We start from the raw sequence: 15876 nt of genomic DNA, 5'->3' as shown, positions 1-15876 counted from the left end.
AGGGAGAGATGACACCACCATCACTACCTCCCATGGACAGCTCCAACACAGCAGCAACCATCATCTACTTCTAATCAAACAAATTTATTGGAGGTAACTCCCCAGGACACTGCACAGCAGCAGGAGCTCTGAGCACACACATCCTCCCAAGGGACAGCCACCCCACCTCCTCACCTTTTAATGACAAACTGGATGTTGTTGCTGGCTTGCAGGATCTTCTTCAGCTTGGCAATGCCGAAGCAGTTGGGGCGGCGCAGCAGGATTCCCTCTGGCAGGCCCACCACAAACAGGTCCTCAGGGTACATCAGGAACTTGGAGTAGGGCACTTTGACTGGCTCTGATATTCCTATGGCTTTTGCTGCAGGGGGACCCAAGCTCAGTTAGTTTGCTGGACCTCCAGGTCAGATCTAAGCAACAGCAACTGATGTGTTGGGAGGGACTGAAGAGGTTTTTGGGGAGATTGTGGTCACTCTGTTCCTTGTGGGGATGTCCCTGATGCTGGCAGATATGAGATGAGGGACAGAGCCATGCAGCCACCTGGAGCTGGCTTTTACATTTGCTATATTATGACAGGCTGTCTTCCCATAAAGGCTGCAAGTATCTCTCCACATGTGGAACCCCAAATCCTGACCCCATGGAAACCCCTCTGTTAAGTGAGGGTGCCTGGGGTGCCCCATCAGCCTGTGCAGCTCCCCTTGCTCTGCTAAATACTGCCAAAAACAACCAAACAGCCCATGCCAAGCAGTGCTGTTTGGGCAGATGAAACAACAGGTTTGTGTTGATTTGGCACAGCCTGGTTTTTGGTAGCAGGGGAAGGCCACAGAAGTGGCTTCTGTGAGAAGCTGCTGGAAGCTTCCACCATGTCCAACAGAGTCAGTCTCTGATGGCTCTGAAGATGGACATGCTATGGGGTCAATTAGAGAGGCTGATGACAAAATCAGCTGTGGGATTCTGCAGAAATTTTTGAATCAGTGGAACTTGTTGGCAATGGTACCTATGAACAGCAGGTTTTCTTCTAGCCAGAGAAAAAGAGGAAGTGAGGACATGTGAGGGAAACAGCACCCAGGTCAGGGGAAAGGAAAGAGGGGAGGAGGTGCTGCAAGTGTCAGAGCTGAGATTCTCTGCAAGCCATGGTGAGGACCATGGTAAAACAAACTGTGCCCCTGTAAGGCATGGAGTCCATGGGGGATACAGAGATCCACCTGCAGCCCATGAGAAAAATGCAATCTAGTGGGAAACACAAACAGAGAGAGGGCCCCTGCTTCTAGAGCAGCCTAGCATTGAAAGACTGCACCTTGTGGATGAAGGACTAACACCACAACAGTTTTGGGAAGACTGTTTGCCTGTAGGAGGGACCCCATGGCATAGCAGTAAAGACTCCTCTCCCTGAGTGAACAGATCTCGAATGACAAACTGACCAAAACTCCCCTGTCCTGTCTCCCTGCACTGTCTGTGGGAAAGAGAGAGGGACTGGTGGGGAAAAAAGGTGTTTTAAAGGCTTATTTTACTTCTCATTATCCTCCTCTGACTCTGTTAATATTAGGTTTACTTTATATCTTTAAATTTGGACCTGTTTTGCCTTAAGAGTGTTTTCTCACAGTCCTTAACTCACGAGCCCTTTGCTACTTTTCCCCCCCTCTCCTCTGCCCAACTGTAACAGAAAAAGGTAAACAAACAACTTTCATGGATACCTGATGCCTGACCAGTATCAAACCATGACAAGGTTAAAAACCCCACCTCATCAGTGTGGACATGACTGTTAATGCAGTAACATGGGAAGCAGTGAGAGCCACTGTGGCTGTTCCAGCTGCATCCCCAGTGCCCAGCCCTGCCTGAGAGCATCCTGCCTCATCTTTCCCTGGTCACAGTGGGCTCTACCAGCTCAGCTATGCCCCCAGCTTCTGAGGACTGTCAGGCAGAGCCACATTTCCTGGTCCTAGAAGTGGCAGAAACTGTCTGCCAGCTCTCAAAATGCATGTGTGACCTCTCTGGTGTTTCCTCTCAGTTAAATCACCTCTCTAAGTAGAGGTGAGCAGAGCATGCTGAGTGCCAGCCCCACCACCACGGTGCCACCAGCTTTCCTGAGCCATGCAGTGATCCCTGTGGGTGGAAAACACTCTCTGAGACTTCAAACAAGTGATGGGGGAACCACTCTGGACCGTTCCCTCTGCAGGCTGAAGGTCACAGCAGCAACTCCTGGGCTGCAGCCAGTGAAACAGCTTCAAGGAAACCAAGGGGAAGAGCTGCAATAACAAGGCTGGAGGAGGTTTCAAATGAATCTGTGAGCCTAGCAGACAGCAGATGAACAAATTAGATTGCACCTTCATCAGCTGCTGGTTTAGAAATGGCAGCACTGGCATGATGAACATGTGTCAATGACCATCTTACCGTATCGGGAGTTGAACAAAATTTCAACTTGCTTCCTCAAGTGACTTAAAATGTCCCCTATACCATCTGGAAAAACAAACAAACAAACAAAAAACAATATAGAGAAATGCTCTGAGCAACCAGCTGCTTCCAGGGCAAGCACTGCAGGTGAGCAGCCCCTGCCTGACCTGTGGCAGAGACACTCTCCATGCCCTCAAATCAGTGCCAGTCCTCTGACAGTGGCCTCCAAAATGATCTCCTAATGAGGAAGGGCAAGGATGCACCTGCTACAGAGCCATGCTAGCAGCCAGGAGCAAGAAAAAAATAAAATAGAAGGAAAAATAAATTCAAGCACAAAAACAGAGGACAGAGCCCAGGAACACAATGGTGCTCTTCTGTGGGCAGAGGTTAAAGAGTAAAAGCTAAAGGCTTTACTGATAACATAGCAAGCTCCCAAAACCCAACCTCAAATGCATCTGTGTGCATCCTGCAATGATGGGCAATGCTCAGAGCTCACCATGCACTCACCTGATCCCTCCATCTGCTTTTCCTCGTGTCGAGACTCCTCACTGGACCCCTTCTCTGTCTCTGCTGAGAAACAAGAGGGTTAGCAGCAGCAGCACCAGCAAAAACAGGTAAGAGATGAGCAGGAGCTCCCCAGATCCCTGCAGCCACCCAACCTCCCCTCACTAAGCTGTGAGCACGTGTCCCAGCAGAGGCTGGGCTGGCAGCAGCATGCCAAGAGCTGCATCAGCAGAATAAACCCAGAGCTTCCATACAAGAGGGCTGCCCACCCTTCAGCATGGGCTCCCTGGAACAGGAGCAAGGCAGCCACAGGGCCAGCATACATCCTGCAGGTAAATTCCAGGTGTGCACTGGGCAAAGGGGCTTGGGTCTGCAGCATGCTGGAGCTGAAGAGAGGATGGGAAGGAGCAGCAGTGCCAGAAAACTCATCAGTTACTTTATCAGAGCTCCCAGCTGGCCTCATTGAGACCAAGACTCTGGAGCTGGTCAACTTTGGATCATGAATAGTATTTCCTCATTTTTGACAGGTGCATGAACAGCCATCCTGCCCTGCAGGCCCCCAGGGGCTCCATTCTAGTACCTGGTGCTGTTTCCAGGATGTATCTGGATTCATCTGAGGCCACGTGTGTGGGCACTGGCTCGTGCATTTCCACTGAGCCAGGGGATCGGTCTGCAGAGAAAAACACATGGGCACCTTCTGCTCTGCCCCCAAAACTGTGTCCAGAGGGTTCTGGCCATCAGCAAGGACTGAGCAAAGGGCCCCCCACACCACCAAAACGTGCCCTGGGGATGCATCTGCCTCCTTCCTCCCAGAACCACCCAGAGCTCATCCCTGACACACACCTGACCTCTCAGTCTGAGGGAAACAATAAAAATCTCTTCCTAACCTCCACAGAAGGTGAAGAGCAGAACTAGTTCAAATTATTTACTTGGCTTAATTCCATCTACACACTCAGTTTTGACTTAAAAAGCTAATGCTGTTTGATTTAGCTACAGTATGGAGAGAAACAGTTCCACTAATGCTGCCTTCCTCAATAAAATCAACCCTCTTTTGGCTTCCCTCACATTAAACCTGTCTCCCCAAGTGGCAGGCTGTTCAATGCCCTCAAAGACCCACCCAAAGTCAGCTTTAAATGAAGTTTCAGCTAGTTTATATACTTCCATCAGCTCATTTCTACCTCACAGGATAAATAATCCAAATTTCACCAGTTTCTCCCTGCAGGTGAGCACCTCTTTTCTATTAATCCTCCTCCTTGCCTTCAGCTGTATTCCCTCTGAACTCAACCTTCAAATAAGGCAAGAAAAGGTGGACTCTGGACTGGAGGTAAGATCTCCCTGGCACTGGACAAGTGGTAATTCTTCCCACTCCTCCCATGGGCCTCCAGCTTACCATGTATATCAACTTTCTTCTCTTCCATTAGCTGCCAAGTTGAAAAAGAAAATGTTTGATCTACCACTAGAGCTTCCTCCTTCCCCTGCAGTAACCAAAGATGATTTTATTCTACACCAATCCTGGAGTGCTCCTCAACCATCACCTCCCTAAGGGGACTGCTGCAGTTTGGGTGCAACAGAGATGGCACTGCTGTGGTGGGGCCTGGTGTCACCACTGTCCCCAGAACCACTCACCCTGCATGTCAGAGCTCTGTCACTGCCCTCATTCTGTGCAGCTTATTAATTAATGGTTGTAAAGCACACTGAAAATGCAAACTGCTAACAACCCATTCACTGAACCCTGAGGATCATCCTGACATTTGCTGCACTGTCCAGCACAACTGAGTGGAAAACTGACTCTCCAAATTGTCCCTCCAGCATCTCCATCACAGCCCATGGCCACTGAGCTCCCTGGGCAGGAAGGTGGGGAATGTTCCCCATCAGTGTCAACAATTCCAACACATTTTTAGGATGTGTGTAACATTAAACCTGCCTACTGTTAGACCTGGTTTTATGACCTCTTCAAAACCAGGCTGGCTTTCCAAATGAAGGACCTCTTCAAAAGCATCCTGTATTCAACACCTGGGATCCTCCACATGAAGCAAAGCAGCAAACCAGGCTCACCTTCTCCAGGGGGAAGGCAAAATAGGAAAGCAATGAGGGAGAGAGAAAAGCAACAAAGAGCCCTAAAACACCTTCCAGTGCTCCCAGGAACCTCACTATGCTCCTGTGTCAGTAAGGAGGATCACTGCAGGGATGTGAGGGAGCCCTAAGTGCAGGAAAACACCCTGCAGATGCCTCCTCCCACAGCAAAGTGTGAAAGATGAGGTGGCAGCCCTGCACAGGGACCCCAGCAGGTACCTGGAACAGTGATCTGGATGATGTTCAGCTCATCTGGCTCCAGCTTGATCTGCCTGATCCCTCCCAGCTCTCCTGAGGTACCTGTGGGCAAAGGCAAGAGGGTCCAGCAACCTGCCCAGGCTGCAGCAGGCAGGGAGTCAGACTGGACACTTCAGACAGCCCTTGAGATGCTGTTCATTGCACAGGTTACAGCAGCTGGGCTGAGTCTATAGCTGCTGGCTGTAGCAAGCTGTGTGTTTTGTTTTTTGTTTTATTTATGTTACAAAGCATTGTATTTTCTTTTTTGCTGTGTATTTTATTACATAACAACTAATTAACATTTTTACTATTACTTACAGCTTATTCTAACTACTAACATTACTATATTCATGTTACTATATTTTAATTAACATTTTTACTATTACAGCTTATTCTATCTTTACTATACAGCTTATACTATTACACTCCTATATTCATGCTGCTATTTTTTAATTACTAAAAGTTAGTATGTTACAGTTTAAGCTAGAAGTTGTCTTTTAGTTTTTTTACAGTGGAAAGTTTTGAGATCTTTCTTTTACTTGCAACATTGGTTTTCTTGTTTGTTTGAGAAAATCTTTTTGCTTGGTAAAAACATCTTTTCTTTGAGGTAGATTTATTCTTTGCTCAGTCACAAAAGCTCCCTCCAACTTACTTGCTCTTTGCCTTCTCAGTTAGTAAAACTGGCTCAGCAATTTCTTTTTCTATATCAAAACTTGCTATCATTTCTATTCCTTCTTCAGATTTTACATTCAAAAATCTTTCTGTTACACACACATATTTGTGAGACCTTCCTGTCAAATCTTTATCCTTCCCAACAGCAGGGAAAGTGTCCCCAGCTGTCACTCAGCACCAGCTGAGCTTGCCACAACAAGTCCAGTGGCCCAGCAGCATCCAGCCCATGGCATGCAGGTACCCAAAGGACACCTGGGGGCTTGGTTCAGCTGCCAGCAGCTGGTGCTGCCCTCAAACTGGCAGCTGGACCTTGTTAAATGCTCATTTCATGGCTTTCTTCACTTAAAATCAACTGGGAGACCAAGAGGTGTTGGAGGAGCTGTCCCCAGTGGGAGGCTCCCTGCAATTTTAATGCTCCCAGACTCATGGCTGGAACTTGCCCCTGTCCTGAGGGGGCTGAGTGAAGCTGCATCACACCAAGATGAGCCCAGCTGAACCCTGGTGAAATTCAGTGTGGTTTCAAACCCAGCAGGTGACAGCCTGTGCTGAGCAGCTGCCCCAGGAGGAGGCTGCCCAGTCCCCAGCCCAGCTTCCTCTTCTCTCAAGATAAATTTCCTCCCTTAGGGTGGGATAGATCCACTGCAGGTGCTGAGTCCCAGCCTGCAGCTTGGAAAGGCAAGGCAGCATGGCTTGGAGGTGTTTCAGTGGGTCCAAGCCCCTAAATCTGTGGAAAAGCATTTCCTTTTCATTCATGGTGCTCACAATACCAACACTGCAGGAACTTAGAGTGAAGACTTCCCTTAGCTTTGCATTAAAGCACATGCTTAAGTCTTATTATTTCAGTTTACACATTTTTAGGCCCCAGCTGAAGGGTCAGAGGCTAAGAGCCTTCATCTCTGCATCAATCAGATGGGGATAAAGTTCCTTAGAGAACTGCACTGGGGTGCAATCAGGCAACTACTGCCACATGTCACACATTCAAGTTACTTTGCAGGCAGGTTTCTCTGGTCTTGAGAGAGAAAATTAATTATTCCTCACCTGGTTCACAGCCTTCAGAAACATTACACTTCTCAGACCTGAAAGAGAAAGGCAGACAAGAAAGGTGCTCATGGTGTAAGGAAAGAGAGAGCTTAAAACCCAGTGGTGTGTGGAGTGATCCTGGCAGGAGGGAGCAATGCTGCCTGGTAGCACAGAGGGGTCCCCAGGTCACTGCACCCACAGTCCCAGCACAGCACCCATGGCTGCAAGGTCTGCTGGTTTCTCTGCAAATAAACACAGCTCTCACACCCACCCTGGTCCTGCTCCTTGCTGGTGGCAGCCCTGCCTCTACACACCCAAAAATTATACACTCCTCCTCCACACTCCTGAAAAATATAGGGGCTGTTTTTAAGCCCAAAACTTGGTTGGTTCCATCCCTCTGTGACAGAGAGCAGTGCATAACTATTGCCACAATGTGGTTAGTCATGGAGGTAATAAAAAAAGGGGAAAAGGAAAAATCAGTTGATTTGGTAAATATTAATTCTGTTCAAAGCTTTTTTTTTTCACTGAAAACTGGGCACTATCCCAAACTCTCATTTACAGTTAACTTCACATGCTCAGGAATTTACACAAGTTGCTCTGCATCCAAATGAGATTATTGTGCATTCTCAGGATGCATGTGCTCTCTTGTGTCTCTCTTGAACAACCACAGCTCTGTGTTGAGGGACACAAGGAACCACTCTGGAAAATGCTCTCCTTCAGTGTTGGTACTCAGGGGGAAGGAAAATCCTTCTGAGCCAGCACCTGTAGGCTGAGGAGGGATGTTCAAAAGCACTTCTTGCCTGCCTAAATCCACTCAGGAGCATCAGCAGAACAAACCACAAAACAAACCAGGAGTGCTCTTGAAATGTTCCCCCAAATGTGCAAAGGCAGAAAGGATCATTGGTCCAGTCTGCATATACCACCTGGGAGCCTTGGGAAGGGTTTTAAACTCTCCTGCTTCAGGCCAAAGTAAACCTTTCACCAAAGGAATTTGGAAAATTATAATAATTTAGAGAGGGGGGTTTACATTTTCCCTTTCAAGAGAAGCTGCTGCCTTCCTTAGCAGACACCTGTCTTTCAAACCAGGACAGACTGCCCAGTTACCCTGTTTCCCCATCCTGACCTGCTCAGGCCAGCAGCCACAGCTCTGTCTGAAGCCCCACCTGGTGGAGCTGCCAGTGCTGGGCAGTGAGGCTTTGTGCCAGAGAAACTGAGGAGCATTCTGCACTCCATTTGTGTGAAACAAGGCTGGGAGAAGGTTCCCTCTCTTATAGAAGTTCATAATCCTATAAACTACTGCCCTGACTCTCTTCCTTAAAGTGACTTTAAAGGCTAAATTACACCTTGCTTCCACTGAATTAAGAATGAAGGAAACAGGACTATGAAGAGAAAAGCACCTCCAGGATCTCCCAGTCTGGGTTGGAAAGCTGTATGATATGTGATATGTGTTCCACAGATGCTGCCAGCATGTTTTGGAGCTGTCTAGAAACAGGCACTCTCATAAAAACCTCCTGCCCTGCTGGGCTGTATAACCCCACCTTCTCTGAATGCACTGTCAGGAACTTTCTAAACAAGCAACACTTAATTAGCAGGATGCTGTTACAGTGTGAGCTGAGGGTAAATCCTTTAGGTCATGCATTAACACCAGAGACAGTTCCAGCATAATCCCAGGCATGGCCCTCATTTCACCAATTTTGCTCGAAATTAATGACTCCAAACTTTTGGCTTGCAGAAAGACAGGGCTGCTTGGCCTCCTCCTGTGCTGTAGCACTGCAGTGATATTTTAGGGAGGAAAGCAACACCAATTTAACCACTCACCTTCCCATTATGGACTTAGAACATCTCCTGATGCTGAAGGGCTCTCATGGCACCTTCCTGCAGCCACTGGACACTGCTGACCTGCACATCAGCAACCTGCTGTGTGCACTAACAGCCCCAAAACAACTCCCTGGGGGATGCCACTTTTCAGGGAGCAGGGACAGAAGCCCCACTTACCTGCTGCTGGCCTGAGAGGTCCCCAGCAGCTCCAGGGTGGCCCCACGGTGAGGCTCGGGGGAGATCTCCCGGGGGGGGCTGCAGGGTTCCAGCTTGGTGGCATCTTTGGTAAATTTGCTTCCTGTTGCCAGGGGGGTTTGGGAGAAAAGCAAAAGCAGGATTAGCAGCTGGACATGCCAGTGTTGCAGCTTGTTTCCCTCCTAGTCCAAGAGCTGAGGTCAGGGTGGGGGAGGAGGTTTTCAAGTGTCACCTGCTTGCAAAGACAAGGGTGACAATTCCATTGGGTTCCCATGTTAAAATATCAGCAAGACACTTGCTTAAACCTCTCCACAACTGTGTGTGTGTGCTGGGAAGCCCTGCCAGGAAAGAGCATCTCCAGAAAGGGCTGGCTGAAGGACAAGGGTTCCAAGAGGCAGGGACTAAGGTCAGAAAACCCAGGGCTGGGGATTCACTGCAGGAGGAGCAAGCCCCAGATGGGGAGAGCCCTGTCCCAAGGGAGGGGATGTGCTGCACTGGATGGGAGCTTGGCAAAACACAGAGAGAGTGACAAGCAGCCCTGTCTCACAGCTCCAAACCCACCAAGCAGCAGGAGAAATCTGTCACAGTGACACAGAGAGGGACAGAAGCATCCTGCCACCATGGAAAACTTCCTCTCTCCCTCCCCTGTTCCTCAGCAGCCTGAAAGGAGCTGAAATGAAACCTCAGCAATGACCTTGGAGATGGAAAGAGTAATCTGAAGGCAGAGTAGGAAATAAAATCAGGCAGGGAAGGTGAGCAAAGAGCTGAAGAATGAGGGCTGGGGGAAGGAGGGAGTGAGTTTACATTGTGAGGCTGCAGAAACCACAAGGTGTCTTGTTAAACAGCTGTTGTCAGATGCCCTTTGCTGATCTGAAAGCACCATCACAATATCCTCACCCTTCTAAAACATATTCCATCTATGGGAACCTGATGCCACTTTCCTTTTGGTTCCAACCTGCAAGAAAGGGCAGGGCTCTGGCAATAGGATCAGCAGAAATATAGAACCTTAAAGACACTATTTATCTACTGAACAGCCCAAAAGGCTCCTTTTAATTTGTGCTTTCTATGAACCAAATCTTATTCTTGCATCAGCAGAGCCTGCCTGAAGCTGCTACCCAGGGGAGTCACAAAAATAGGTTTCTGAGCAGTGGTGGGTATTTTAATTAAAGGGTGAGCAAAACTTTATGGGGAAGCTCTGGGATACTTCGTAAATGGCAACTTAAAATACAGCTCCACTCAGAAAATAATGTCTTTGCAGAAATGGCACCTCCTGACTCAGCAGATGTGGGTTTTTTTGCACAAGCTGATGTGCTGACACAAACCACAAAGAGCCAGGTTTAATGGGTTTTGCTTCTGGTAGCCCTGCAGGGACCTGTCACCCACCTCACTTCTGCTGGGTTTGCTTTGCTTCCTCATCCCCAAATATCCACCTGCACCTCCCTACATGGAATCCCCCAGCTCACAGCACAGTGGTCTCCACCAGCAGGTCCAGATGCACATGATGCCTCCCCAGATGTGGTGCAGCCATTATGCAAGGAAAATCCAAGCATCCAAAAACACAGTTCAGTGCTCCATCCCTTGGGGATGGGCTAGAGATTAAAGAAATCCTTTTCTTGAGGGGAAAAAAAAGCCATTAATGGCTCTAGACAAAGAAATTGCCCATGCAGGTGGGGCCCCCTCCAGGTTCTGCTGGAGGTCCCCTCTGGGTGGCTCCAGTGTCAGGAAGCACTCCCAGGGCTGGGGCTGTCCTGGGCCAGAGTGACAATGGGGCTGGCAGAGATATCTGGGAAGAGGGAGTCTGGAGAGATCCCAGCACGTGGGGCTGGCAGCTCAGGGGGAAAAATAAACCTAAACACCACCCCAAAGCATGTCTTTACTTGTGAGCCAAGCCCAGGCAGGCAGGACCTGGTGTGATAAATCTGGGTGCAATGGCACATTCCAGGTGTGAATGAGGGTGTTGGGATGAGGGCATTGCTGAGGGTGGGCTGAGCCTCACACCATGGGCACCTGTCTCCTGTACCTGCCCTGTACCTGCCTCACCAGGAATCACAGAGTGGTTTGGGATGAAAGGGACCCTAAAGACCATCCTGTCCCACCCCCTGCCACGGGCAGGAACACTTTCCACAATCCCAGATCACTCCAAGCCCTGTCCTGGCCTTGAACACTTCCAGGGATGGGGCAGCTGCAGCTTCTCTGGGCACCCTGTGCCAGAGCCTCCCCACCCTCAGTAAAGAATTAGTCTGGCTTCTCCATCTCAGAGAAATAAGGAGTGAAAACACAGAGCAAGGTAAGTCAAAGAACACTCTCCCCACCATTCTGCCACTGAAAAAATGAACTTTAATTATTAAAAAAAAAAAAACTGGTTAGCAGCTGGATGATGCCAGTCAAAAAAAAAAAAAAAAAAAAAAAAAAAAGAAAGAAAGAATAATAAGAATAATTTATCATTGAGGAACACAGCAGTGATTTCCTTCCTCTTGAAAGTACAGATATATACCATGTCTGTATTGTGGCTCAGCCTGATTCAGGAGCCAGCCCAGCCTCACACACCAGGAATTCTCACTTAAACCTTCAAAACTCAGTTTTTAAGGGGAGTACAGAGCTTGCACTGATACCAGGCAAAGGCAATCTCAGCATGTCCTGGTGTAGGGCACAGACAAGGCTTCTCTTTACTGAGCAAAACTGCATGTGTCCTGCACTTCCTCTGCTTGCAGGTGACATTATTTCAACTCTGCTTCTCTGGATAACCTTTAAATTTTGTGGGCAATAAATAAAAGGACTTGGAGAACATACCTGTAAAAATTCTTTCATCAAACATCCTAGGAGAAAAGGAAAAAAAGCAAGAATTAGAAATGGATGCTGCTAATGACTGAATTGGAATTAATAGCATTAAACCAAGTCAAACTAGTAATTTTTTACTAGGGGAATGATTTTTTCAGTTAAAAAGGTCTTTTAGCCTGTTGTGCAGCCAAATAACCTTATGGCATATGCTTTTCAACTAAAGCATCTCTAAATCTGCTTATAAGTCATTGTCTTAATTCAGCTTATTAAGTGAGGCTGCAATAGGCTGGGATTTACAAAAAGAAACAGTGGGACCAAAGCAGCTGCTGCTGGATCTTCAATTTCAAATATAAACTACTGGCCATGATGTCACCTGTCTCCTGAATATTGTATTTTGCTGCTACCCACAACTTTACTCACAGGAGCAAATTATGTCCAGGGCCACATCCCACACCTGATCCAGCCTGGACAAAGCAGGACAAGGTGGCTCCTCTACCAACTGACATCAGGAAAGCTAATCCCTTCTGGGAAGCCTGAATTCCATCAGTGTTGGTGATTTTAGACCCCTTGGGAGCCTTGTGCAGGATTTTTCTGTGCTGCAGTTTCACACCTCTAGGAAGGGAACAACACAAGTGCTGCACAGCAGGGACTGGATAAACCAATGTATGATAGAGCAGATTTTCCTGACAGAGAAGCAAAGGGAGATTGCAAAGCACAGTGATAAGTGGGAATACATCCACTCCTCCTGCCCCAGAGGAAAGGCAGACACCCAGACACAATGCCTGGCCTGCAGCTGATACATTCTCATCACCAGACACAGAGGATGTGCACAAGTGATCAGGGAAAAACAAGATGGACAGAAATCCCTGTGAGAAATGTTCCTCCCTGCACCCAGGGGAATTGCCCCCACCCAACAAATGTCATTGAAGGTGCTGTAAGCACTTTCAAATGTTTGGGGGGCACCAGCAAAGTTTGGTGCCCATGGTCACTTAAAACAGGGTGGTAGAGCTTGGGGTGATCTGGTACAGCAAGCTCTGCCACATCCTTGCAAAAGGAGAGAGAGGAAAACCAGAGGTTTGCAGGGTGAAAGAGCTTACAACAGTCTTTTATGAAAGAGGGTGAAATGAGCTGTTTGTGTCAAAACAAACCCTGTGAGCATGGAGGGAGCACAACTGAAACCCCTGACAGCCTTGAGCCTTGCAGTTCCCTTTGCTTTCCTTGGCACCCACCTTTTGATGACAAAGTGGATGTTGTGCCTCTCCTCCAGTATCCTTTTGAGTTTGGGGACACCATAGGTGCAAGGTCTTTTGAAAGGGATTTTGTCTGGGATGCCAAGGATCTCCACTGCCTCAGGGTCACAGGCAATCTTCCTGTATGGGACAGGGACCATGTGGTCCAACCCCAAGGCTTCAGCTGAAAGATGAACACATGGCTTTCACTTACACAAGTGTCTTGTCTTTTACAGATGCTAAAACAAAGCTAAAACACAGCAAATGCCTTCTGCCCTCTTCTCTGCTTGTCCCAGAAATGAGCCCCAGAAGCAGCTCTCCCATGGGACAAAAAGGAAAGCAGAAGTAAACACAGCTAAGTGCTTTCAAAATTCCCAAAATGCCCAGTGATGCTCAAACCAGGAGTAAGCTGGCCCAAATATCATCCCCAAACTCCTGGTGACCCACCACAGCAGGTCTGTGAGCTCTGTGATTCACCAGCTGCATAGCATGTGGAATCATAAAATTGTTAATGTTGGAAAATCCCTCTAAGATTGATTCCAGCTGTTAACCCAGCAGCACCATGTTCACCAAATCATGTCCCCAAGTGCCACATCCATATGCTTTTTTAAACATTTCAAGGGATGGTGACTCCATCACTACCCTGAGCAGCCTGTGCCAGGGTTTGACCACCCTTTCAGTGAAGAAATTTTCCCCAGTGCCCAAGCTAAACCTTCCCTGGAGCAGCTTGCAGCAATTTCCTCTAATTCTATCACTTGTCACCTGGGAGGAGAAACTGAGTCCCACTTGGGTACAACCTCCTTCAGCTAATTGTAGGGAGTGGGAAGTTCCCCCCGAGCCTCCTTTTCTCCAGGCTGAGCCCACACAGCTCCCTCAGCTGCTCCTCACCAGACTCCTCCTAAGGCTCCAGACTCCTCCTAAGCTCTGTTGGACACACTCCAGGACCACAAACACAAATCACAAGTTAAAGGGTCTGTCTCAAGCCCATTCAATTCCCAGGTGGCACAGCACACATCTACAGCCTACCTGTAACTCACAAATTATACAGTCTGACAGGGGTGGCACAGCTGAAGAGCCCACCAGGGCTTAGAATGGGATTCCCCATTCTTCCACCTGCCCAAATGCCCAGGAGCTACCCCAAAAGCACTGCCCACAGCAAACAAAGTATGCAAGCTGTGCAGATGGAGAAAAAAGCAGATGCAACAACCACCTTCTTCTTACCTGCCACATGTATATAAAAGGGCCACATGGCACCACTCCTGGTGCCCAAGTGCTATGATCCAGCATGCCACATTCCCAGACAGGGCTGCTTTACAGCCCAGATCTAAATTCCTTGACAATGGTGTGGGGCTCCAAGCAGAAATATTGACATAACCTTCAGGAGACTGGGAGCTGCTGAGCTAAATGTGTTAGGAAGAGCAGGGAGCTCTAGCATATGGCTTCTGCTGCTGTGTTAGGGAACAAAAATGATTGCTATATAATGATATGCAATCCACAAGCACTGCAGATGCATAATGGGATATTAACTCCTACTCACCATATCTGCTGTTAAAAAGAATTTGCACGCACTCCCTAAGGGTGTTGATGTCTTCAGTTTCTTTTATAAAACTGTCCCACTTATCTATCAAAACAAAATACAAGAAATAAGAAACTTCCATATGGTTCATACACAGCAGATGCACTTCTCTCCTGCAAAGTGCTGTGAAGCAGGAACAAGACTTTAAAAATTATTTCCCTGTTCCTGAGAGAATTTTGCCAGGCTGGCAGATAAGGTCTGGGCTTCTCCAACCCCAGACCTGAGCACTCTCTTTGGCATGTGCAAAGCAGATTCCTAAGAAATGACCCCATAACATTTCTGAGCTTTGGAATGAAAGACCCTCTTAGACAGAGCCAACTCCACCTGGAATGAACCCTTGAAAGGCACAGCCCTTTCACAAGTGGATCTTTTCCATCTTCTCCTCTTTCCCAACCTTCCCACCCATATTTTCTTCTCCTCTTTAAGGCAGGCATGTGTTTTTAGGCTGCATTTCCCTTGGGTGTGGTGGAAGTGGGGAAATGGCAGTCTCCTCCCCACTGCAGATCCCCCAGGCACTGCTGCAGAATCCCACTGGGACTAGTGGGTTTCAGTCCTTTTGAATCAATGCCAGGTTTTCAGCAGGTATGTGCTGTTTGCAGCTGGGGCAAGCAGCCTCTCCCAAAGCCATGCCTTGGTTCCCTGTGCAGGAGGCAGAGATGGGAATTCCCATTCTCAAGGACCACCAGCAGCACCTGGGAATGGCAGGGATGGACCAGACAGAGAAGAAGGTCTTGGCTCCCATGCATGACCTCCAGCACTGCCAGATCCCTGCAGAGTGTGGAGAGGGCAGGGACACTGCTGGGGAGAGATGTGGGGAGGGGAAACCCTTCACTAGGGCTGCCCTCAGAGCTGGAGCAGCACACAGACCTGTCTTGTCATGGACGATGGAGAAGAGGATGCGCTTGGAGGAGTGCACGTTCTGGATGAGGGGACCTCCAGAGACTGATGATTTCTGTCCTGGACAAGAGGGGAGACAAGGAGAAAGGGCTGATGAGAGCCTGACCAGTGCTGCAGGCACCACGAGAGCCTGGGTGCTGTCCCCCACCAACCCTTCTATCTCTCCTCCATCCTGCCTGTGGCACCTGGTGCTGTCCTGGCCAGACCAACCCCTGCCTCCCCACTCTGGCTGCCCTTCTAGCCTGGTGGTGCAGCACCTGTCATTCTGGGGCAAAGCCAGAGCTGTGCCCTGCCAGCACCTTGCAGACACCTAGGGAAGGGCTGGGGCAGTGCAGCACACAAGGGCTCTGCTCATTTCCGTAGCAGCCAAGCTCTACACTGGTTTTCATCCAAGTGTCCTAGGTTACAGTGTAAAGATGTGCCCAAAAGTCTGTATTCTATCACCATCTGCTGAAACCAGGTGGGGCAGTGATCCTGATCTCTGTGGGA

The 15876-nt window shown here is 48.5% G+C and overlaps 1 protein-coding gene across 8 annotated transcripts in view; it reads right to left on the bottom strand.

Annotated features, from left to right (window-relative positions):
- GTF2IRD1 (GTF2I repeat domain containing 1) overlaps positions 1-15876 on the bottom strand; it is a 70547-nt gene that overhangs the window by 20333 nt on the left and 34338 nt on the right. For 4 of the 8 annotated variants that reach the window (XM_079324908.1, XM_079324912.1, XM_079324910.1 and 1 more), the window contains exons 7-17: positions 15358-15447; positions 14452-14535; positions 12915-13098; positions 11698-11723; positions 8890-9010; positions 6913-6950; positions 5185-5265; positions 3473-3562; positions 2896-2958; positions 2389-2454; positions 175-358 (exon numbers count right to left, since the gene is read on the bottom strand). In XM_079324908.1, the coding sequence (XP_079181034.1) occupies positions 175-358; positions 2389-2454; positions 2896-2958; positions 3473-3562; positions 5185-5265; positions 6913-6950; positions 8890-9010; positions 11698-11723; positions 12915-13098; positions 14452-14535; positions 15358-15447 (1027 nt within the window). The remainder of the gene's footprint in view (positions 1-174; positions 359-2388; positions 2455-2895; positions 2959-3472; positions 3563-5184; positions 5266-6912; positions 6951-8889; positions 9011-11697; positions 11724-12914; positions 13099-14451; positions 14536-15357; positions 15448-15876) is intronic. The other 4 variants (XM_079324909.1, XM_079324913.1, XM_079324911.1 and 1 more) reach the window with 1 other exon arrangement.

The sequence above is a fragment of the Erithacus rubecula genome (genome assembly GCF_903797595.1).
Source record: "Erithacus rubecula genome assembly, chromosome: 22".
In the NCBI taxonomy this organism is placed as follows: Eukaryota; Metazoa; Chordata; class Aves; order Passeriformes; family Muscicapidae; genus Erithacus; species Erithacus rubecula.
The sequence above is the reverse complement of the archived record's forward strand: the minus strand, read 5'-3'. Positions and strand labels throughout refer to the sequence as shown.